Source organism: Sminthopsis crassicaudata, chromosome 4 (assembly GCF_048593235.1).
Source record: "Sminthopsis crassicaudata isolate SCR6 chromosome 4, ASM4859323v1, whole genome shotgun sequence".
Taxonomy (NCBI): Eukaryota; Metazoa; Chordata; class Mammalia; order Dasyuromorphia; family Dasyuridae; genus Sminthopsis; species Sminthopsis crassicaudata.
In genome coordinates, this window is record NC_133620.1 from 321,323,634 (window position 1) to 321,347,456 (window position 23,823).

The 23,823-nt window shown below is 42.9% G+C and overlaps 2 protein-coding genes across 12 annotated transcripts in view; one reads left to right on the forward strand and one right to left on the reverse strand.

Annotated features, from left to right (window-relative positions):
- Positions 1–6,655, forward strand: part of GPS1 (G protein pathway suppressor 1) — a 7,709-nt gene extending 1,054 nt beyond the window's left edge. For 2 of the 9 annotated variants that reach the window (XM_074260485.1, XM_074260480.1), the window contains exons 2-14: positions 1,314–1,406; positions 2,081–2,262; positions 2,633–2,797; positions 2,907–3,042; positions 3,173–3,250; positions 3,545–3,605; positions 3,985–4,070; positions 4,272–4,366; positions 4,654–4,792; positions 5,080–5,160; positions 5,319–5,456; positions 5,586–5,720; positions 5,889–6,655. In XM_074260485.1, coding sequence (XP_074116586.1) covers positions 1,314–1,406; positions 2,081–2,262; positions 2,633–2,797; positions 2,907–3,042; positions 3,173–3,250; positions 3,545–3,605; positions 3,985–4,070; positions 4,272–4,366; positions 4,654–4,792; positions 5,080–5,160; positions 5,319–5,456; positions 5,586–5,720; positions 5,889–5,963 — 1,464 coding nt within the window. In that variant the 3' untranslated portion in view covers positions 5,964–6,655. Of the gene's footprint in view, positions 1–32; positions 237–1,313; positions 1,407–2,080; positions 2,263–2,632; positions 2,798–2,906; positions 3,043–3,172; positions 3,251–3,544; positions 3,606–3,984; positions 4,071–4,271; positions 4,367–4,653; positions 4,793–5,079; positions 5,161–5,318; positions 5,457–5,585; positions 5,721–5,888 lie in introns of those variants that run through there. The other 7 variants (XM_074260481.1, XM_074260482.1, XM_074260483.1 and 4 more) reach the window with 7 other exon arrangements.
- A 634-nt stretch (positions 6,656–7,289) lies between these two features.
- Positions 7,290–22,368, reverse strand: DUS1L (dihydrouridine synthase 1 like). Of its 3 annotated transcripts, none has more exons than XM_074260491.1 (14): positions 22,096–22,368; positions 19,476–19,722; positions 18,614–18,722; positions 17,190–17,240; positions 16,522–16,634; positions 14,199–14,281; positions 13,382–13,485; positions 11,880–12,024; positions 11,324–11,420; positions 11,061–11,149; positions 10,351–10,511; positions 9,718–9,755; positions 8,334–8,409; positions 7,290–7,768 (listed from the first exon to the last, which is right to left on the reverse strand). In XM_074260491.1, the coding sequence occupies exons 1-14, from the start codon at positions 22,302–22,304 to the stop codon at positions 7,626–7,628; spliced, it is 1,665 nt and encodes a 554-aa protein (XP_074116592.1). In that variant the 5' UTR covers positions 22,305–22,368; the 3' UTR covers positions 7,290–7,625. The 3 variants fall into 3 exon arrangements, with proteins under 3 accessions (XP_074116592.1, XP_074116590.1, XP_074116591.1); XM_074260489.1 differs by having other exon boundaries at positions 22,092–22,316; XM_074260490.1 differs by lacking the exon at positions 22,096–22,368 and adding an exon at positions 21,517–21,955.
- Between the last annotated feature and the right edge of the window lie 1,455 nt (positions 22,369–23,823).

The following is a 23,823-nucleotide window of genomic DNA, read 5'->3' on the forward strand; positions in this document are numbered from 1 at the left end:
CCCCCTACATTAACATTGTTTCTCCCCTTCAGCAGCCAGCCAGCTCTGTGTCAGGGTCAGGGGGTGCAGAAAGTCAGGACAGAATGAGGGATAGCTCGGCCCCCAGCTCAGCCTCCTCATCAGTGACAGATCTGTACTGCACCCCTCACAGCAGTAGGTCAGACCTCTTCCTCCCTGGCACAGCCGGAGACTTCAGCCTGAGCGCCAGTCTGTCGGCCTGTACGCTGCTCTATGAGGTACCTTCCAGGAGAGGGGGTCCCCAGCGAGGGAGGAGGGAGCAGAAACCCAGCCGCCCTCTGCCGTGGCTGGCCCTCACTGCTTTGCCAGCCCCAGACCAGGGATTCAGCGCCAAGGGCAACGAGGGGGGAGGGAAGAAACAGACAAGTCGGGCAGAGGCAGTCCCAGACCATTTCCCTCTCCCTTTACCCTTCCCTCTTACCCTTCTCCCCTAACCCTGCTAACTCTTCCCTCCTCCCCAGCAATTGGTTGTAAGATTACTGTGGAGTCAGCGGTACTACTTTTCCTGAGGTGGGAGGGGAGGGGCAGTAACAGTGCCCCGAGTTTCTGGAAACCACTGCTTATTGGCCTGCCCTTTGGGGTCTACCTAAACCTAGTAGAAGTGAGGAACAGGAGCTGATTATCTGACATTGCAGCCCTTGCACTTCTTTCCATTTTGGAAATACCCAGTATGATCTCCCAAGTTGATGCCTTTATCCTTTTCCCCATATTCATGGCTGTAACTTCTACTGCAAAATATTATTGCTCCATCTACATAGGACAGATGGTATGGGATGGCTTAGGATGTGGCAGGGTACCCTCTGCATCAAGTGGTTGAGGTCTCACCTGTTTCTCCTTTATGACTTTGAGGAAACCACATCAGGCCAGTAGTTGGGAACTTGCCTTGGGGATGTCAAGTGGTTACTGTCTAGCTCTCTTCATTTCTGACTTCCCCTCTAAAGATGGTGGGTTTGGAGGGACCAGGTATGGGAGGTTGTATTTATGGGCTCCTGGGTCCTGTTGAAGAATTCTTTAATCTCTCCCTCTACCCTCAGGTTGGGCAGCGTTAGAATGATGGGGTTGGTGAAGAAGTTGAGGTTGTGGGAGGCATCCTTTGGATGGAAAGTTCTGGTGGGTGGGTATAGTATTGTGCACAGGAAGAACCTGGTAAAACCATAGTTCTGGTCAGGGTTGATTGGGAGGGGGAAATCGAGAGGACAGAGAGGATAAAAGGTCAGAATAAAACTATATACTAGCTTGTCAGGGGGTGTTTTCCCCAGGCTAGAGTCTATGGGTAACTGATATCTGCATTGCAGGGGGCAGTGGAACCCATGCAGATTGATGTCGACCCTCAAGAGGATCAGCAGAATGCACCAGACATCAACTATGTGGTGGAAAATCCCACCCTGGTATGGGACAGGACGGGGAAGGGGATCGGTTGGGACCCAGAGTGGAGTGCCTCTATTTTGAGAAAGAAAATTCTTTGGAATAGGGTTTTCTTGGGCTACTTGACAGAGGGTACCAGCATGATGTTATCTAGACTGGCATAGAAAAAGGCAGGCACTTCTCCTGGAGAAGTGTGGGGATCCTACAGTAGTAATGTTCTAACTATACTTCTCTTCCTTCATTGTACACAGTGGCTAAAACAGTCTTCTTCAAACACCCATGATCATAGTTTTTAGACCTTCAGTGGCTCCTTATTGCCTATTGAATCAGAACACATATCCATTCTCCCCTTTTTCTAGCCCCAAGCAAGTAAACATACATCATTTTGTTTCTTCCTTCTGGTTTTTGTGGCTGTTGCCCCTACTTTGAATGCCCTCTCCTTGTTTTTGTTTTTTTTGTTGGTTTTTTTTTTTTGGCAATCTATGGTCCTGGTTCTGATCACTCTCTCTCCTCTGTACTTGTGTACATGTTGTGTGCAGCTATGCTTCTTCATGTACATGAGTTTTAATAACTGTTGGATCTGATATTTTCTGAGGGCAGGGATTGGGCTTCAATCTCCTTTTATTTTCAAATGGTACCAAGTACAGGAACCTGGGCCTTGAGATTCCTTATAAGACTCTTCTCTTTTTACTATCAGGACCTGGAACAGTACGCATCCAGTTACAGTGGGCTGATGCGCATTGAACGACTACAGTTTATTGCAGATCATTGCCCACAGCTTCGGGTTGAGGCCCTGAAGATGGCTCTGTCCTTTGTGCAGAGGACCTTCAATGTAGATGTTTATGAGGAGATCCACCGGAAGCTCTCTGAAGCCACCAGGTGGAGTATGAGGATATGGGAGAAGAATTAGGCTGCTTCCAGAAGCTATAAAGGGCCGATAGAACAAGTTCTGGTGCCTAGAGATCTCTGGACCTGACCATAGAGAAGAAAGTGGGAGTAGTTGGGATAAGTCAAGCCTATTAGCTCCTTGGGAAAGGTTCTCATGGTGGTAAGGGCAAGGCAGTTTAGATGAAAAAGAAAAATTCCCTTTGGGGGAGAGGAAGAAAAAATTATGAAGAAGGCTGGGAGGGAAAGATTTAGTCACTTACCCAAAGAGCTTGGATGTTCTACTACTATCCCCTTATTCTTCCCTTTATCTCCAATGGCCATATTTCTCCTGACACTACTACCACCACCATCCTGACCAAAGAGAGCTACAGAATGCTCCTGATGCTGTCCCTGAGGGAGGGATAGAGCCCCCACCCCTGGACACAGCCTGGGTGGAGGCCACAAGAAAGAAGGCATTGCTAAAACTGGAGAAGCTGGATACAGATCTGAAGAACTACAAAGGGAACTCCATCAAGGAAAGCATTCGGTGAGAAGAATAGGAGTTAACAGAAAGCTAGGGAGCCATGTGGGAGAGTTCAGAAATGGAAGAAATAAGTTCCTGGCTTTCTGCCTCACTCCATGCTTCTTCCTGGCAGACGGGGGCATGATGACCTGGGAGACCATTATCTTGACTGTGGAGATCTCAGCAATGCCCTCAAGTGTTACTCCCGGGCTCGGGACTATTGCACCAGCGCCAAACATGTCATCAATATGTGCCTCAATGTAATCAAGGTGGGAGTGAGCGAAAACTCCCTACATTAAGGGAAAAGAGATATGGGGAGAGAAGCCTACATCCCTCTGGGCACTCATGAGGTCAGTAGGTGGTACCATTAAACTACATTCCACACTCTCTGCCCAGCAGGTCAGTGTCTACCTACAGAATTGGTCTCATGTCTTGAGCTATGTCAGCAAAGCCGAGTCTACTCCTGAGATTGCTGAGGTAACCGTGCTGTTGTCTTACCTATACCATCTTGATCTTTCTTATTTGTTTTATTTCTTGGTGTTCCCTGAAACTTCATTTAGACTTCCTGTCCACTATACTTACACATACTATCTTTTCTTCAGGTTGGGTTTCCTCTGTAGGCTTTCTCAGCATTACTTCAAGTCATCCCTAGTCATTACATAAAACACATACTATCTGCCCCTCATTCTTTCTCAGGCTGGCCCCAAGGAGTAGAGAAAAGACATTGGTGACAGTTGTTCATTCTCTTAGTCTGTGTCTTCCATTTCACAGCAGCGAGGGGAAAGGGACAGCCAGACCCAGGCCATTCTTACCAAGCTCAAGTGTGCAGCAGGTAAGAGAAGACCAGGCAGTGTGTGGGTAGGGAATGAGGAGTGGATGGGTGAGCACAGTTTCCTGACCCCCTTCTCAACTCTAGAGTGAAAGAACATGCTTTTCCCTAATCTTCACATCCTGCCACTGACCTTGGAGTATGTAGGCAAGGCAAGTCAGCTTTGGTCTTCAGGAGTATGGAACAACCCCACTGTCTTTAGTTACTGGTGAAATCTACCCTGTTCTGACAGTTGTGCAGATCCAAACTCACAGTGAGGAACTGGGATCGGGTTAATTACTTAGGATTTACCACTGGACTACCAGGCTCCCTTAACAAAGGTTATTTTCCTTTAGAGGTGTTTTTTGGTTTCATTTGTCTCCTATTTTCTCATATCTCTTAGGTCTGGCTGAGTTGGCTGCTCGAAAGTATAAGCAAGCAGCCAAGTGCTTTCTGTTAGCTTCATTTGATCACTGTGACTTCCCTGAGGTGAGAAGGAAAGGGAAACAGAAGAGAGGAATATATAGCTGGTATGTAGGGAGGAATCTGAAGCCAGGTTGGTTTGGGCAAAGGTAGAAACATCCTTGTATTTCACTGTCTCACCCAAGTCCATTTACACAGCTGACCTATAAGTTATAGTCTATCTTACATTGGGTTCCTGAATCCTTTATCCTTGGTTTTTCTACTCAGCTACTGTCCCCCAGTAATGTGGCTGTATATGGTGGTCTCTGTGCACTGGCCACCTTTGATCGACAAGAGCTACAGCGAAATGTCATCTCTAGCAGGTGGGTGTGAAAATGTTAGTGCCCAGGATTAGGGGATGAGGAGGAAAGTGAATGGTAAGGGAAAGTGCTTAGTTCCACAGGTAATGCAAGTTGGTTTCTCCAACTCAACATAACCTGTTTCTCACTTCAGGCCCTGTCTTTAATCCAACTCATCCACATATCCCTGTTCCCCAAGCCTTCTCTGACCTCTTTTCCCGAGGTTGCTCCCTAAAAAGCCCAAGCCCCTCAGGGGCTCTCAAGCCCAGTTTTCTCTGTCCCTTTCCCTGAGCCTTCCTATTGGCTGAAAGGGGCCAGGAAACTGAGAGGTCTGGCGTCTGCAGCTCCTTCAAATTGTTCTTGGAGCTGGAACCACAAGTTCGGGACATCATCTTCAAATTCTATGAATCCAAATATGCCTCGTGCCTAAAGATGCTGGATGAAATGAAGGTGAGACCCAAGGGAATTTCATTTAAGTGAGCTTCATTTAAGTCTGAGAAGTAGGGGGCTTGAGAATAGAAATGGCTTATGGGCTAGGCAGTGAACTTGAGGCAAGAAGACATCAGGTGCATCTTAAGAAGGAAAGGACTGAATCCCTCAGTACCATCAGGAGGGAAACCTAATTAAGATAGGTTTAATCCTTTTTAGCCAAAGCTTTTTTCCTTATGTTGGGGGTATATTTGGGGGTTGGAAGACAGGGGGTAGTAAGTGTTTCCCTGACAAGTTCTCTGCTGCAGGACAACTTGCTGCTGGACATGTATTTGGCCCCCCATGTCAGGACCCTCTATACCCAGATCCGAAACCGTGCCCTCATCCAGGTGAGTTATATACTTGTGGAACACTAGCGTGGGGTGGGGTGGGGAGGGGAGGGGGGAGGGCAGGAAGTCAGGGAAATATGATGAGGAGGAGGAACTTAAGTTTGCAAAGCACTTTACATCTTATGATGGCTGAATTATTAGCTTATAATCTTTCACAGTATTTCAGTCCCTATGTCTCTGCTGACATGCGTAAAATGGCCATTGCCTTCAATACCACTGTGGCTGCATTAGAAGACGAATTAACACAACTGATCCTTGAGGGGCTTATCAATGCTCGAATTGATTCTCATAGTAAGGTGAGAGCAGAATCAGAAAGAGAAGACATCTCCTCAAGAGTGAGGAGGCAAGAAATTGGAGGGAGGGGGAATACACATAAGGAAGGAGGGGGATATTATTCCATGGCTGAGCCTCTGGTTGGATGACAGATTCTATATGCCCGGGATGTGGATCAGCGTAGCACCACCTTTGAGAAATCACTGCTCATGGGCAAAGAATTTCAGCGCCGTGCCAAAGCGATGATTCTGCGAGCAGCTGTGCTGCGTAATCAGATCCATGTCAAGGTAAAGGGGTGGAAGGAGAGGAGGTACGGAGGAAGAGAGCAAAGGAACCGGCATTTGGGCTCAAGAGGGATTGGGAATTTATTTAAATAGAGCCAGGAAGGAATGGATATTTTGTTAGCATCAATTTCCTTGAGATATTAGCTCACCCAACTGTCTGTCTTGTTGCAGTCTCCTCCTCGAGAAGGGAGCCAGGGTGAGCTAACACCAGCCAACAGCCAGTCACGGATGAGCACAAACATGTGATTGGGGTGTGACCCCCACGTGGACCCCAGGACTGTGTTTGAGCGTCCATCCCCCAACCCCATGCTCCCCAGGTCTCCCTGGTTCCAGAGGCCCAGCCTGCTTCCTTCTCCAGGAGCCTGGGAGGCTTCATCTTTCAATGAACAGGATGCCTCCTTCCCACTGGGCCCTAGGACTACCAGACTGCTGCCTCAGCGCCCGCCTTGCCAGTAGAGTTGTAATCCCACAGACTTAGTGGCAGGGGTTGTCAGGGGTCAACTGGGCTTTGCCCTCCCCATACAATGTTTTTCTTTTCTCTCCCCCTGCACAGCTGGGAACTAGAAGGCATGATGCCACTGACTCTTCCAGCCTGCCTGCTGTGGGGCACTGGGCTACTGAATTCCCTGGACTGACAGTTTCAGGTGCCTGCCTGGCTACACAGATTCCTGATGACCTCAGTCTTGGCTGTCCCTCTGTGCCAGGGGCTAGGGGATCAGGTCAGGCTGGGTCACCTTTCCTGCTGCTGTTCTGTAGTGGGAAGAACGGGGAGAGAGAGGCCTGGCTTGTGCTGGTATTTGTTCCCAATGAGCACAATGACGTGTGGCAGTACACTGCCCCCCCCATCCCCAAACATGTTCTTGTTCATGCAATTTTTTTTCCTGAGTTAGAAATGAGTTGTTGAATCTTTAGACCATTAAAAAGCAGAATAAAAACTCTCTCCTTGGGTATTCTTTGATGACTGCTCCTGTGAAAAGTGATTGTTATACTTTTAGCACTTTAGCTCCTTAAAGAGGGGAGAACGCTTAAGGGCAAATGGAAGAGACCTAGAAATTTCTGGGACATAATCTCAGACCTTGAAGGTTGCTAAAATCTTCACCTTTCAACCATCACTGGGGTTGGCTATTGTATATCTAAGGTGATGAAAAATAACAAATTAATCTATTCCCTACTTTTATTTCAGATGTATTTAAAGGAAATTAGAATTCCTTTGTTCCTTGGCTATATAGTACTCCTTTATCCTGTGGCTATAGTCATATTCTTATTTTCTGCTACTTGACTCACATCATAGAATTTGGCTAATCTGATGATGCTCTGTGTTTGTTTCATCCAAGAATCAGTCTATGATATGGGGAGTAAATAAGTAGGTCAAAGTAGCTTAGGCTTACCAGGCTCTGGGAACTGTCCTAACTAAGGGTGCTGAACTTACCTCATTGGTTATGAAGATGAAGTTAGTAAACTCTTGAGTTTATTGTTCTCTTTCCTTAACCACCACCCCTCCCCCCCATTTAGAAGGAGCTACCTGAATTTATTTCTTTTAGATTCACCTTTTCAATATTTCACACTGAGAACTGGATGTAAAATGATTATTTATTTTTTTTCAGTTTTTAAAACACAGAGGTTAATGAGGATAGTGGGCAGGCAGGCCCAGTCTGGGAACCTGCTCTCCAATGCAGCATTTCCAGAGGCCCCAATCTGGGCCCTGTAGTGAGAGGACCATATAGCATTTCCTTCTGTGTTAAAATAACAGGTGATTTCCCTGAGTAAAGGTGTTTCTTTAAATAAGACTTATCTGGAATTCAGCAGCAACAGCAGCAGCAGCAGCCCTGATACCATTATCAAGGCAGTGGCACTGGAACAGAGGCCCAAGAATGGGAAGAAGGGTTGTATTGGGTTCCAGTGGGTCCATCATCCTACACTACCCACAACTTCTGGGAATCCACCAGGTTCCTTCACTCCTGGATCCCTGGACTGGGGTTCTTGCAAGCTGGGCTGGCCACCCTTCCTTACAAGGGACTTCTCTGATTTGGTTTTAAAAAGCAATCCATGACCTGAGAATAGGAAGAAAAGTATAAAGAGTTGGGAAATAGGGGACATAGTTTTGAATAATTGAGAGAAATCCTTGGTGAGGATAAAGAAAACTTGGAAAGACTTGGTGACAAAATTGATGCAATAGTCTCCAATGAACAGGCTATAGTGCAAAAAAGATATGAAAATAACACTGCCAAAAACACTACAGAAGTTCTCTGAAGCTACCAAGGGGATGGAAAAGTAGGGATTAAAAGGCTAAGATGCTCCCAGGACCTGAAGAGAGAGAATGGTAGTTGAAAGATCAAAATTTGATGTTTTTCTACCTGGCCCCAGGAGAAGAAAGGTGGAGAAGGTGGTATGAGTCCAACATCTCACCTTCCTGGGAAAGTTTCTCAGAGTGGTAGGCCAGTGAGATAACTGGATAGACAATTCAGTTTAGACGAAAATCATTTTGTGGGGAGAGAGCAGGAAGAAAAAGTTTTGTCACCTCAATTAGCCTGGCTGTTTGTTATCCCCAACACCTGCAGCCCTGTCCTGCTACTACCAGACCCTATGACTTTTAGGACTAGGGAGCACTTCTCTTACCTGGGCAATCCGCAGTTTCTTTAAAAGCTCTCTTCTTGCAGCAGCCCCGGCACAGATTAAAAACACACTTATTACCCTAAAAACAGAAGTTATGGTGAAATGGAACTGAAGTCCTTTTTTTCAGAACCAAGAAATGAATCTGAGCGGCTAATAATGAATCACCTTACAAATAAAGCCAAGTGAGAGCTGGGAGAGAACTTAAGCAAAAAGAGAAGGAATGAAAGCTATTCTAAGGCAAGGCAGGCTGAGAACTTATGGCAGATGCTGACACTGTTCCCTTCCTGGTGTTAAAAAGTGCGCATCAGTGTTAAAGTCATGTTGGGGAAACCACTGGACTAGCTTACAAAAAGACATCTGCCTATCCAGGGATAAGATGAGCAGGACAAAAAGGGATCTTCTGATTGTAGGCCCCTATAGCCATCTGTACCTTTCAACACAGCCAGAGACGTAGCCTGATTCTATTCTTAATCTAGTCAGGGAGAGAAAGTATTTCAAATATCAGAATAGTCATTAGCAATACTTTTTTATAGTAACGACTAGCAGTGTTATAATAAGTACAAAGGCCAGAATTGCCTTCTCCAAGGTCTGGTATTAATCTTAGTAAGGAAGAATATAATGTAGACTACTAACTCAATCACATCTCTAAGACACAAGTACAAACATTCTGCAAAAGTGATACCTACTTCCCTAAAGGAAAAACCAGGGGGCAGCTAGGTGGCACAGTGGATAGAGCACCAGCCCTGAATTCAGGAGGACCCAAGTTCAAATGTAGTCTCAGACACTTAACACTTCCTAGCTGTGTGACCCTGGGCAAGTCACTTAACCCCAGCCTCAGAAAAAAAAAAAAAAGAAATCATCCTAAAGGAAAAACCAGAGTCAAAATCCCAAAGGAATCATGCCTACTGGCATTTGAATGATCTCTGGAACTGGGGCTGGTTCTGCTCACTATCTCTTCTAATGAGATAAGCTAACATAACATGGTTGAGCTGTGAACCTACTCTAATACCTGAAGGAGTGGAAGGAGACCTTTCAGGTCCATTTGACAAGAAGTGAGGATATTTCCTTTGGTGTGTTTTCCTTGATAAGGAGAGCTATGTTCCTAGAGATGCCATAGGCATAGATAGAATATTTAATAACCTCAAAACTTCTCAGCTGGATTGAGAAATTACAATTCCCATATCATCTAGTGAGAGAAGCATCCCATTGAGACATCTCTTTCTAGGAAAAATGGAAACAGCTTAATAAAGCCCTTAGAGAATGGTTTGAGGCCAGTGACAAAGTTTGAGCTTTTGAAAGGAACTAGGGAGGTCCACACACCAGAATATTTGGTAAAAGGAAGCTAAGAGTTATGTTCCAAACAGAGGAGTTGGACTGACAGGCCTACCTTTGGATTTCCGCACTGGTCACACTTTGCATATTTCGCTAGGTAAAAAGAAAAAGAAAAACATAATTGGTTGAATGTGAAAAGTCAGGGAATGCGGTTAAATTTAAATGAATCTGATAAAGAGGGGTGAATATAAAACAATTGTAGTTCCTTCCCTTATAAAATGCAGATTAAAAAGTTTCTACCTCCCAGGGTTGTAGTGAGAAATTTATCTTGTAATATATACATGCATAAATACACACACACACATACACATATATATTACTATTATTAATTTGGATTATGGTTATTAGTGATACAAGCCTAGTCCCCATACACTTTCAAAGTTGTAAGCACATGATAGGTCAAACACAGTATTTTGCACCAAAGTACTCAATCCTGGCTTTTGAATTACTGGACAATTCCAATTAAGGATTTCCTTTCATCATCTGTAATACAGATTTTCATCAGACATCTGTTATTTTCTATGGGGCTTGAACCATCTGTCCCACTGGAGTAATATCTCTTCTTTCTCCCCCCACCCCCATATTTAAATTAGAAGGCTTAACTTTTGCCTTAATATAAAAAAATAAAGAAAATAGAGAATGGTCAAGTATTCTTCTCAGAAATAGGCTGCACTAAGCTAAACCTTACGTTTCAAAGAAGGATCAAAGTTTTTGTTTGGGTTCCTCAGTTTCTTCTTCTGTTTGTTCTTTGAAAGAAAGTCTGAACTGCCATCATCTTCCTCTTCCAAGGCTCGCTTTCCCCGTGTGCTACAATTGGTGCTGCCATTCTCCTTGCTCATTTCTTTAGGCCTAAAGGAAAGATGCCACTGGGACTAAGGAAAGAAGGCTAGGTATCCTGCTAATACCCTATAAGTTCTATTATAGATAATGGAAAACTAGTGGACTCACAGATCTGCTGTAGTGAAGTAGGGATTCTTGGATACATTTAAGTCTCTTAGGAGAGCCAGAAAATTACAGAGGAATAAGGGCAAAAGAATTTCAGAAGAATGAAGTATTATGCACTGAGTGAATAGTGAACTTGTGCTGCACTCTTATAACTCATAGTTATAACTATGGAATTCTGGACTTTCATTTTGAAGTCTTGGCTACTTAACCAGCTACCAAATAAGACTACTAGAGATACAAAAAAAGTGGGGGAAGAGCTAGACCATGTCACTCAGCAGATATAAATCAGAATTTCTGACTTATTAGTCAAGAATTCCCAAAAAGAGGCAGAAGGGAAATAACCAAAACAGTTTCAAGGAAAACTAAGCCAAGAATATCTATGTAAAAGACTACAACGCACTCTCAATCTGTCCCACACAAGGCCAACCCTGGGGTAAGTACTTGATAGCTTACCCAGGTCGGACATATGGTTGACAGATCCAATGAAAGAAAGGCAATCCTCCTTTGGGCTTCTCTCCTTCCTTCTGACTGGCCATTTCCTCCTGCCAAAGTAGAGGTGTGACTGGTGACCTTCATTATCAGGACTGACAGATCTGGGTTCAACTGCTCCAGACGTCTTCCAACCACAGACCTAATAAAGCTAGAGTATCCAAGGGAGATGTAGCTAATACAAGTCAGTTCATTCCTAGGCTTCAATGGGTACTCCCAAAAAGTACCTGACAGCGTAGCTTCAGCTCTCTGCTAACATCAGCAATCCCTTCCAAGGTCTTTACTTTAGCCAGTTCCTCCCGAAGCTGTTGATGTATCTGTAGCCTAAAGGAGAAAAACAGATGCAAGCCCTTTCCACTAAGACAGGCTTAGGCTTAAATTCTCTACTTCCCTTGGGTGGTGGGCTGGGTGGGTGGGAGGGAGGGAACTGAGTTGCTAGACTGCTTTTCTGACATCAAGCACTAAATCACATTAGACAGGGTTGCTGGAAATTGCAATCATTTCTTTCCCTTCCCACAAAGATCCCCCTGATTAACCTCACCCATCTCAAATTACTCTATTAAAGTCCCTTGAGAACTTCCATCTGCCTGTCATATGCTATTATTTTGCCCCTGCTGATACGCTGCAGATTAAATCATTTCATAAACAATTTGGATCCCCCACCAGATTTTACATTTTTAAAGCATAGGGATCATGTCTCCCCCGTTCCTCTCTGATATTTAACCTCCACTACTACCCTTTGAACACGAGTATTCAATTGCTCTGCCCTCCAGAAAAACTCACGTATGATGCCACAGCTTGAAGAGGTGAGCCCGAACATAGGACAAGGGGCAGGGGTGCTGCTGAACAATCTCCAGATATTCCTCAGCCATCTCCCACACCAGTGGGTTTCGGCCCTCAAACAAGGCTGGGTTGTGTAGATTACCCTCTGAGGGATAAAAGAGAAACTCAGAGCTGTGACAATACAGAAAGCGGGGCAGCTAGGTGGTGCAGTGGATAGAGCACCAGCCTTGAATTCAGGAGGACCCGAGTTCAAATCTGGTCTCAGACACTTAACACTTCCTAGCTGTGTGACCCTGGGCAAGTCACTTAACCCCAGCCTCAAAAAAAAAAAAAAATACAGAAAGCAAGTCTCCTTTAGTACTGAGGATGGATGAACTTGTTTCTGAAAACCTTAAACACAATTCAGTCTGTAACCAATACCAAGCTGAGAAGCACATCAAGCTCTATCCAACATAGTTCTAGCTAGTAATTTTTTTTCCCAGCAATATTTCCATAAAAAGAATGGCACTTGAAAAAAAGAATCTAAATATTCCAATAAAAATTCAGAACTCTTACTCAAAAAGTTCAAACTGTAATATTATTTCCTCAGTAGCTAGAATGAAGACCAAGACAGTTGTGATGCACTAAGAACACCCCCAAATTTCTTCACCATCAGCTCAAGATAATAGCTTCCCTGACTCATAATAATACTGACCTAGAGTTACTCATAGAAAACAGCCCAGACTTGATTAGAAATTGGTCACTGGGGAGAGTCCCAGGGATAGACATGCATAGAGAAGGTGTTAATATGCACCACTAGAGGGAGTAACCACACTGATGAAATCATATATCTGTCAAAGTATACAAACATGATCTGAGAAATAAGCAACTGGCTCTATTGTTATATCTTTAAAACTGTCCTCCAAATTTCTAAAGTCATCAGTGAGGGAAACATTTGACTTTGAAGAATTTTCTCAAACTAATATTCAAAAGGAATGAAGAATGCACAACTTAGACTTGGGGTTAGCATATGCTTTAACTAAATGTAGTATGGTCTGCAGCCAAGCAAGAGGACACAGATTTACAGTTGGAACAAACATAATATCCCAAAGCTATGAGATGAGCATTTCTTCTGCTCTCCACCCAGGCTGCTCAGAAGAAAAATCTCTTAACACTGCTAAACACATGGCACCAGCTCCCAATCATAGCAACAAGATAAGAGTTCATAGGTAGAATTTGCCACTGAATAAGTGGGAAACTCAACAGATCTAAAGAGGCCAAAGGTCTTACCTTTACTCATTAAGTGATTTCATGCACAATTTGTATCCTCCACCAAATTTTACATTGCTTTTAAAGCAAATTGAATTTTATTTCTTCCCAGATTTTACATTTCTAAAACACAGGGATTATGTCTCTTAGTTCTTTTGTATAATTTCCTTTCTACTATTCAATCCCTTGCATCATGTTTTGCACATAATGAGTGTCCACATAGGGATTAGAGGACAGAGCCACAGAATCCTTACCTGCACTCATAACTCCATGAACCCCTGTTTCCTGGATGCACTTTTCTACATCATGGAGGTACTGGATGTTTCCATTTGCAAATACAGGGATATTAACTGCTTTTCTATTAAAAGAATTAGAAGAAAGTAGACATGCTCAGGATTTGGGAGAGAGATGACAATCCCTTTCTTACCACCAATCTTTACATTCTGTAAGACCAGCTGAATCAGGCTGCCAGTGTCACTGTCCTGCTAAGAAAGTGGCTGGTTTGGGGCAACTAGATGACACAGTGGAGAGAGCACCAGACCTAAAATTGGGAGGACCCAAGTTCAAATTTGGCCTCATGCACTAAACATGTACCAGCTGCATCACCCCAGGCAAGTCACTTAACCCCAGTTGCCCCACAAAAAAAAATAAACAAACAAATAATTTAATCCAGAACTTAATTTCTAAGTGCCTCTCTTTTGTGGATGGAAATGATGGGGATGAGATGGGGAGAACAAGGACTAGAAAGAAGTAGTGTAGGATTAAGGAATGATTCTGCTGCTCTATTTGTTGTTACTGTTGGTTATCGTTGCTTTTCCCTGATCAACTCCCCCATCCTGTTTGGATAATAATGAAACTTGATGTTTTCTTTGTGATTGAGATGGATTATTAAAGAGAAATCTGGGACATAAAGGACATTTGGAGACTGAGCATTGTTTCTAATCTATACTTGTCTTCCCCAATTCACATCCCTTATTCCCCTATAATAGAGGTACAGAAATATTCAGGGATTCATTTTTTCCACCAAGACTGAGTCTGTCTCTCTCCTCACAACATTAACCAAATACTTACCGAACAGCCTTTATGTGCTCCCAGGACGCAATTCCAGATAGTGGACCCTTCTGTTCCTTGGTACGTCCATGAACAGTTAATAACTAGAACCAAAAAATGTTCCCAACAATCAGGCTTTGAGAAGGCAGACAGTTGTTTGAAATTGCTGTTCTGTGATGCCCTTTACCACATCAGGTCTACAGAGAAATCCTTCTTAGAGAAGGCATTAACTATGAAGTTCTTAGAAAAAAAAAAACCTCAAAATTGTCCCCTATGAATGAATCTGGGCTTTGGAATTAGAATCCCCAACTGATAATTAAGTGGCCAAGTGTTTTTAACACAGAGAAGACATCTTTCTCTGAATAAGAGATAAACAATATGACAAGATAAAACATTACATTAAATTCAGTGTGAGAGTTACAGTAACTATAGGAGAACCTTGCTATTTGCCATACTTCACAATCTGGCATAATACAAATACATCACTGACAAGAAGATTTATATATGGAAATTTCAAAAGTATTTTGGGATAGAGAATAAGCATTTATATGATCTTACTATATGTGCCAGGAACTATGCTAAAAGCTTTACAAATACTACTTCATTTGACCTTCACAACATTCCTGTAAGGTAAGTGCACTGTACAGTTGGGGAAACAAAAGGCAAACAGAGTTGAAGTAACTTGTCCAAGATCACACAGCTATTCAGTATCTGAGACTGGATTTGGAGCTCCAGCACCACATTATTCACATTATTCCATATCCCTTTTATTATTTAGCACATGCCTTACACATAGAAAGAACTCAAATATTTGTTAAATTAAGGAAGTAGGTATTCTGACGGCAGAAAAACAAAAATGTGAATTTGAAATGTGAATTAAAAAGTGGAAGAGGTAAAAGTAGACAGTATAAAAAGGCAAAGACATAGAAAAGGAAAAAGTCTGTGCCTCTGACTGATTATGAGAGGAACTGGAAAGGTCTGGAAAAGGCATGGACAGTGATAGATGTCAGGTGGGGACAGACAAAGGTGTTCTTGATAAGAGCCAACATTCAACCCAGAAGAGAGAGAGAGAGAGAGAGAGAGAGAGACAGAGAGACAGAGACAGAGAGACAGAGAGAGAGAGAGAGAGAGAGAGAGAGAGAGAGAGAGAGAGAGAGAGAGAGAGAGAGAGAGAGAGAGAGAGAGAGAGAGAGAGAGAGAGAGAAAGCATAAGTATCAACAAAGATTCCATTATTTCTGGCAAGTCAGTAAATTATCAGGGACGCTAGTTCAAAAAAAAGAAAAAAGAAACCCTCTATAAATGCTAGAATAAAGGACCAAAAATTTTTTCAATTTCTTAAACTCAATAATTTGCTGGAGAGGAAAGACGATCCACTCAGGACTCCTTTGATCTACTTCTGTTTCTGTGATTCACTGTAAGACACAAAGCAAGTTGTTTCACTTCTCTGCCTTAAGCTTCCCTGGAAGGAATACATAATGCAGTAAAATCAAAGCATATCAGCATTGGAAGGGATCTTACATATCACATAAGGCTTGTCAGAAGTCAAACTAAGACTAGAACCCAGGTCATGTGATTCCCTGTTCAGTAGTCTTTTCATTGCAACAGAGATACCCGGTTTCTACTGATTTGTTTACAAAATTCTATTTTGAACTTCTGGCAAATGAGGGTTTGGCTCATCTCTAAAATACTAAAAACATAACTACTGCCTAAAAAATTATTCTCTTCATCAGTGAGAAAAAAACCCAAAGCTTGGGCCTGGAAGAAATTATTTTTGTCTTAAAGAAATATGCTCAGAACAGATGAATGGCAAAGTGAATGCATGTAAAAGAGAGGTGGAATCAAGTTAATAGCCAGACTTAAAGAGCTCAAAGTATCTTCTCCATAGTTAAAAAAGCAGCCCATGTTTTGCTTAGGTACATACTGCCTCCTCCAAATTTTGGTCACAGCAACATTGGGCTACTCTAGATCTGGCTCAAAGTTGGACAGCAGTAGGAAACCTTACAAGCACTGAGAGACAGCTCCAAACAATCACCCAACATGTTGTCCACTGTGTACTAAAGGAAGAAAGTAGCATTTAAGATATGAAGAGAGATCAGATATTTTAATGTCTGAGAGGGCAAGCATGAAAGCAATCACAGAAAGCCCAAAGAAAGGATAGAACTTTGAGGAAAAGTGAGGATGGGGCTCTCCAAGAGGTCTTTTTTTCCTTTGCGGCATTTTGTCTTGGGGTGAATGAATGAGGTCAGGGATCAACTTGAATTCTGAAATAACTTAAAAAGTTCAGGAAACATTGTTGAAACACTGGTTCTAGGTATTACTAGCCGAAACTGTCTCCTGCCTCACCTGGCAGCCAGCTTTCTCCAGCAACTGAGCATATTTCACAGTCTTGTCAATTTCTGGGAAGACACGGATTTTGCAGGTAATCGGAACAGAGAGTTTCTCATGTGCCAACAGAACTAGAAAAATTCAGAGAAGGATACTAGTAATGTGCACAAATTTAAGGGGAAAGGGAGACTGGGACACATAGAATTTAAGTGATTTGTCTAAGATCACATAGTGTTACCAGTAAAGCTAGGATAAAAGGCCAGGTTTCTTGATTCTCAGGAAGTATTCCTTTTACAAGTTCATATTATATAATTAAGGGAAGTGAGCACAGAATTACAAGTGTCCTTCCTGACATGGAGGCATTTTTTTCTTGCAAAAAACTGTGTGCATTGACAGTCTGAGAGGTCTCTCCCAAGATATTTCCTTTGCTTTCAGTCCCTGCCCTAACCCAGATACCTGAATAATTATGAAGAATGCTTACTTCCTGCCTTGGGAGACTTTATTCACTCATTCCCATAAATCCAATACCCCTAACAGTCTATCATTTGTATCAAGTTGCCATCTCACAGAAGGGAAAATTGACTCACTACAATAATAAGTGGTTCAAGTAAGTGACAGAGGCAGGTTATCATGCAGAGGTCTTGGAGCTCATTCATTTCTATTATATTTAGCAGTGATCAACTTACTCATTTTCTGCAGCAGATCCCACTCTTCTTGTAAAAAGGCTCCATAATGACCTATGGAAAAGGAAATATCACAAGCTAACAGAAGTAGAAGGTAGATAGGGAATGGTCCACAAGGCACACAAACTCCTTCCTCCCACTTCTCTCCATCTAAATTACACATTTGTCTCAACTACAGATATTGTCCTATGTTGACTTTGAGACATAAGTTTACATAAATTTAACTCATAAAAAATAGTATTTAAAAAATGTACATTGTCAGTTTTCTCTCCCAATGATGGAATACTACATTGGGACTACAAGGGAAATATAACATATGGTGTGGATACAAACCTAGATCATAGATAACTCATTTGTTAACATGCTCAAGTTAAAATAATCTAACCTGTTCTAAAGATTCTGTTTCATTTTTATTCTCTGCTATAACACCCAGATACATTTATTTAGGGTCTAATTGTAAGCAACATTGTTTTATTTGCTATACAAAGCAAATAACTGATTTTTTTGTACTTCTAGCTATATATTTTGAAAAATGACAGTAGACAGGGAAATCTTAGAAAATATAGTCCTTCTCCCTCACATATAGCTGGAAAAAAAAATCAGTGAATTTTATTTGCCAAGTTAGATAAAAGTACTGAACACACATTTATATATATTGTTGGCAGAATGGTTTTGGAGAACAATATCATCAGAGTTAGAAAAATTATCATACTTTCTGAGCCCAAATACTGATTACTAGGAATATATCCTAAAAAACATTATCAAAAGGTAGGAAAAAAAAACTAACTGTGCTAAAAATATTCACCATAACAGCATTTGTAATTATGAGAAATTATTAATAACCCAACTTTCCAATTGAAGAATACATGAACAAATTGTTAACATTTCTATCTCTATTTATTATCTCAACTCTATTACAGAGCAAAATATTAGAACACTACAATATAATTTAAAATAGCAAATATGAAAGAAAAAAGAAATATGGGGATAGGGCCTGAATCTATGATTTTACTGATATAAGAAACTCTTGGGTAATCAAACTACCAATGCAAGTCAGCTCAACTACTGAAAAGTAAATTCCATCTGCTAGAAAACAAAATGATTTTGTAGAGAAGATAATCTCTATTTTCAAAATAGAATGTACTTTCTTCTTCCGTATTTTACTGGAGTGAATACTTATTACTTTATAAATGAAAAAGTCAAAAGGTGAAAAAAAATTAGTGACTTGATCAAGTTCATATAAGAAGTCTGAAATGAGAGGAAGGAAGGAATTCTAAATGCTCTTCTCTGGGCATCTAAATCATACTGCGCTGTTACTTAGACAATAAAAGACTTCAAAAGGAACAAGATTCTGCCACTTCGGGAGCCAAGGAAGTTTTAGGCTTTTTTAAATTACCCTTTTCATAATGGCTCCTATTTGCTCTTACCTCTCTTGGCAATCATTTGAGGGCAGCCCAAATTCAGATCTATGGCATCACAATAATCTTGAGCCAGGAGAGCAGCCTTGACAAACACCTCTGGATCATTGGCACAGAACTGAAAAAGATATGTTGCCAGTCCATCATACCCATCAGAGCCAAGCCCACGGGGAGGTACAATACAAGGTCTGTATTTTCACAAGCTGTTGTGACTTCAAAGGAATGAGTTTGATCTTTGGTTGTCTTATACAGCAGTATTTCACAAAAGTAAAATTCTGTAGCTTGTTGGTAGATTACAAAGGGCTTCTAGGTTGCTGCTTATAGAAGAAATTCAAAGTCTATACTTTTGTTTCCCGTCTGAATTTCATATAATTAATAAGATCCAGTTACTACCTCTTTGACAGCACATAATAAAGCAACATAATTCTTCCCATTCGATTTCCTGATGATGTGAGCATATAGAGATGGGAAGATTAGTGTTATGTGTGGCTAAATGGGGTTAAAAAGAATAAAATAGCTTGTATGTTTTCATCTGACCAAAGATATCTGTGCAACAAAAACATTTCTATTATCTTTGGATTCCTCTTGATAAGTAATCCTCCAGCAACACACTATCACCAATGATTCTCTTCTAGTTTTTTCACTGATTTAGTTCTTGGAACTTATTCCTTCTTGATGAAATTTGGAACTAGTTTCTGGGAATGATACTGGTTTCAGACCCCTACTGATTACTGAAAAAGTTCTCATGTGAGATTCTCTACTTGGAACAACAGATATATGATATTATTAGGAAACAAACATCACCCCTTCCCTACACTAAACTCTAAACCTCCAAAAAAGATGCTTGTCTCCAAAATCTAGACTTTATTACCTGTACAATAAGGGGGCGATCTTCAGGACACACATCACAGTACAGATTCTCCTTTCGATAGTTGGCATCTCGAACAAACACTTGAGCATGTAACATAGGTGTATAGCACAATTGAGCTCCATGTCGACGACTCAATAGCCTCCAAGCCAGTTCACTTTGATCTACCATAGGGGCAACTACATAATGTGCCCCTTGCAAAGTGTGTCTCCAGAACTCAAACCCCTGCAGCTTTGGCATCTTTTCAAGACTGAAAGTCAGAGGGAAGAAAATGAAAGACCTTCAGTTTCCATGGAAAGTAAAAGAAAAAAATCCCTGCATCAAATTCAGCCTAGAGGGATGAGATCTAAGCCCCATAGAAATCAACAATCAAAAATAAAATGGGAAAGAATTTATAAGGAATATATATAAATATGCATATAATTTATTTTAATATATATAAATTTATTTTATCTTTTCTCAATGATGGTCTCTAAAAAGCTTTCTCTAGAATTAACTAACTCCGTCTTAGCTTCTCCCACTCCTTGGAAAGAATCAGAGATTTTTTCAAAGAACTGTTTAATTTTACTGGTGACATACTGCAAGGTCTTAAGCAAATCACTTATCCTCTCTTGTTTCATGATCTCTATAGAAATAGGAACAAGTATTTCTTGTAGGGATATTGAAAGGGCAAATGTCAATATGCTTTAAGTTCTTTGTCAGAAAGATGTTAAGGAAACTCAAAGTGTTATTTATTTGTTATTAATTCATAAGACTGAATGATATTCTACATTCCCTCTCACATCTTCTTTACAAAAGTGTCTCTTGTCATAATGAAAGCAACAAAGAATAGAAAGTCTCTCCTATATCCCCTGTGTCTAGTCAGGCAAACTATGGTCCTTCCCTGAAGCTATTTACTGATGGAGCCAAGACACTATCAAAGTTTGAAATAGCAAAAGAACAGACTGTAAGGAGTCACCTCAAGTAAGCATCTGTCCTCTCCTAAGAACAGCTCATTCTAGTTTCTGTAATACTAAGTTACCTGTTTGATAACTGAACAAGCGCCAAATTGGATAGTTTACAAATAAAACAGCATATTCAAGTTTCATAACATTACTATTGGGTTTATATTTACAAGGGGACGTCACTTCTCTATCATTTCTTTTTTTTTTTTTTTTTCCCTGAGGCTGGGGTTAAGTGACTTGCCCAGGGTCACACAGCTAGGAAGTGTTAAGTGTCTGAGACCACATTTGAACTCGGGCCCCTCCTGAATTCAAGGCTGGTGCTCTATCCACTGCGCCACCTAGCTGCCCCTTTCTATCATTTCTAAAGAGAGAAATTAAAAGGGAGAGATCACACAATCTACCCACATGGTCCGACGAACTGCTCAGGGGGGCAGCATGTGGAGGAGGAGGGGGAGAGGGAGAGGCTAAAGTCTTCCTCTAGGTAGTAACAATAATGGCGAGCATTTATATAGCACTTACTCTATGCCAGGCACTGGGCTAAGCATTTAAAATCATTATTTCATTTTCTCCTTAATAGAGAATAATTCTCAGAAAGGCTTATCAAAAAAAAAAAAAAAAAAAAAACTAAACAAAAGAGGTTGTAGAAGAGCATATCCGTTTGAATACTAGTTTCTGCAAAAAACATAAAACCTGCCGTAACAAACCCCATCCGGTTTACAAAATTCCTAGCCATGCTGTCTCGGGGAGAAGGGAGGGAAGAAAAAAATTAACACCGAGTTTTACAAAAATGAATGCTGAAAACTATCTTTGAATGTTTTTGGAAAAATAAAACACTATTGAGGCCAGGAGTTCCGTTTGATGGCAAGGGAGAGGCCTGTGGCGTCTTCGGAGGCCCTCGGCGCCTAAGCCGGCGGGGGCGGGGTAAGGGCCGGGCCGCAAGAATTCGAACGTCAGATTGGGAGTTCTGTCCCCAGGAAGCCATCTCTCCGCTACCCCTACCCTCGTCCTCCTCCTCAGAAGCCCCCGCTGCGTCTCCGAGGCCGAGGCCTTTTTCCTCGGCCTGAGCCCTTAGCTCTGCCTTCCTTGAGCCTACCACTCACGCTGCCGAGCTGCCGAGTCCCAGGGCTGCCAGCCTTGGTTCTCACTGCCCAGGAAGCCGCGGGCCAAGGCCGAGGGAGGCCTCTCTGGGGCTTAAGGGGCCCTGCCATGCTCTGCAGGCCCACACACGCGCCCTTCTATCCCGGAAGCCTTCCAAGCGTGCGGGAGACCCGGGATTCCGGGAGGGCTCTCGGAGAGACACGGGTTTCTTTTCTCGGTCAAGAAGATGGAGAAAAGGGAGGGGCGCTCGTGTGCACCCAGCTCCTCACTGCCCTCGGAGAAGGTGCGCTGGTTTGCAAGTAGACAAGTCCTGCTTTCTTAAAGCTCGGGGAGCCCAGCGAGTTCCCCGGGCCGGGGCTCCTCTGGCACGAGGCCCTCCCACCGGCACGCGCTTCCTCCCATTCCGCCTGCCCTCCCGGCCTGACCCCCAGCGCGCGGCCCTCCCGAGAGCACGCACGCGCTCTCCTCCGGCTCCCCTGCCCCCCAGTCCCCAGTCCCTCGCCCGGCCCTCGGGAGAGCACGCACGCGCTCTCCCCCATCCCCGGCCCCTCGAGCGCGCTGCCGCAGCCTTAGCTACCCGCCTCTCCCCCACTGGCTCCGGGGGCTCTGTCAGGGCCCGTGGCCACTGCCTCCGGGACCCGCGGCTCCTGTCGCCGTTTCCGGCTCGGCCTCGAACTCCAGCGCCGCCGTTAACCCGCTGGTCCTCGCCGCCTCTGCCGCCGCCGCCGACCCCGCACTGGAGTCGGGGCCATCCCTCTGCACAGAGGCAGCCGGACGGTGTCTCCGCCATCCGGCTCCGGGCGGCTTCGCGGTGCAGTAAGCAAAAAGGTCCCCCGGAAACAGCCCTGGGAACCAGGAGGGCCCGAGCCGGCAGCCTGCTGCGCCGAGGTCCGGAACGTGAAGGAGGCTCCTCATCCCGCAGTCACTCACTCATCCATTGGTTCGAGAAACCTTTAGCGAGCTCCCCTGTCAGGCCCTTCCGCCCCAGCTTTTAGCCGAGAGAGGCCGGCAGCGAACTGCAAACTGTGACCTCGAGTGTCCATAGAGTGCAAAGGGAGCGCCACCTGTCAGTTCCGCCACCTTAAGCAAGTGACTGCCCTTCCCTGGCGCTCAGCTCTCATCTGTAAAAGGAAGCCTTGGACTGCCAGGATCCCTGACGTGCCTTCCAGACCCGGGCAAACAAGGGGGCCTGGGAGAACACTTTCTTTTAATTTTCTGTTCCTTTATTTCTCTTGTGAGCATATCCATTTTTTTATTAAAGATTTTTATTTTTCAAAACATTTACGTGGACAGTTCTTCCACATGAGCCCTTGCTAATTAGTCCATGTGATCCATTTCCCCCCTTTCCCCACGCCCTCCCCTAGATGACAAGTAATCCACTATGTGTTAAACATGGTAGGAATATATGTTAAATCCAATATATGCATGCATATTTACACAAGTAGCCTGCTATATAAGAAAAAAAGGAAAGCAAAACAAAATGCAAGCAACAACAGTGAGAACGCTGGGCCGGGCTCCACACTGTTCCCACGGTGCTCTCTCTGGGTGCAGGTGGCTCTCTATCACTGAACAGGTGCAACTGGTTTGAATCATCTCCTTGAAGAAGAGTCAGGTCCATCAGAACTGATCCTTGTACAGTCTTCTTGTTGCTGAAATGTGTAATGATCTCCTGGTCCTGCTCATTTCACCCGGCATCAGTTCATGTCAGTCTCTTCAGGCCTCTCTGAAATCACGTTTCTTACAGAGCAATAATATTCCATAAACTTCATATACCATAATTTAGCCAATCCTTCTCCAATTAATGGACATCCATTCATCTTCCAGTTTCTAGCCACTACAAAAAGAGATGCCACAAACACTTTGGCACATACAGGTCCCTTTCCGCTCTTTAGTAATTTCTTTGAGATATAAGCCCAGGAGTAACACTGCTGGGTCAAAGGGTATGCAGTTAACTTTTTGAGCATAGTTCCAGATTGTTCCTGGGGAGGATACTTAAAACACAATTTGCCTCAATTTCCCCATTTGTAAAATGGGACTGGTATGGGGCCCACCTCCCAGGATTATGAGAATGAAATTATATTTGTAAAGTGTTCTGCACACTTATTTATGTAAATATTAGCTATCATTATTCTCAGTAATAATTGAAGTCCAGTAATCATCAATAAACTAAGACAAATTATGCTTTCTGAAGTGTTGAAGGAAATATTTGTATTTTTTCCTTGTCATCTCTTTGATCAATCCATAAACATTTATTAAGGGAATAACGTGTGCCAGGCTATGTAGTAAGAGCTTGGGGATACAAAAGGATG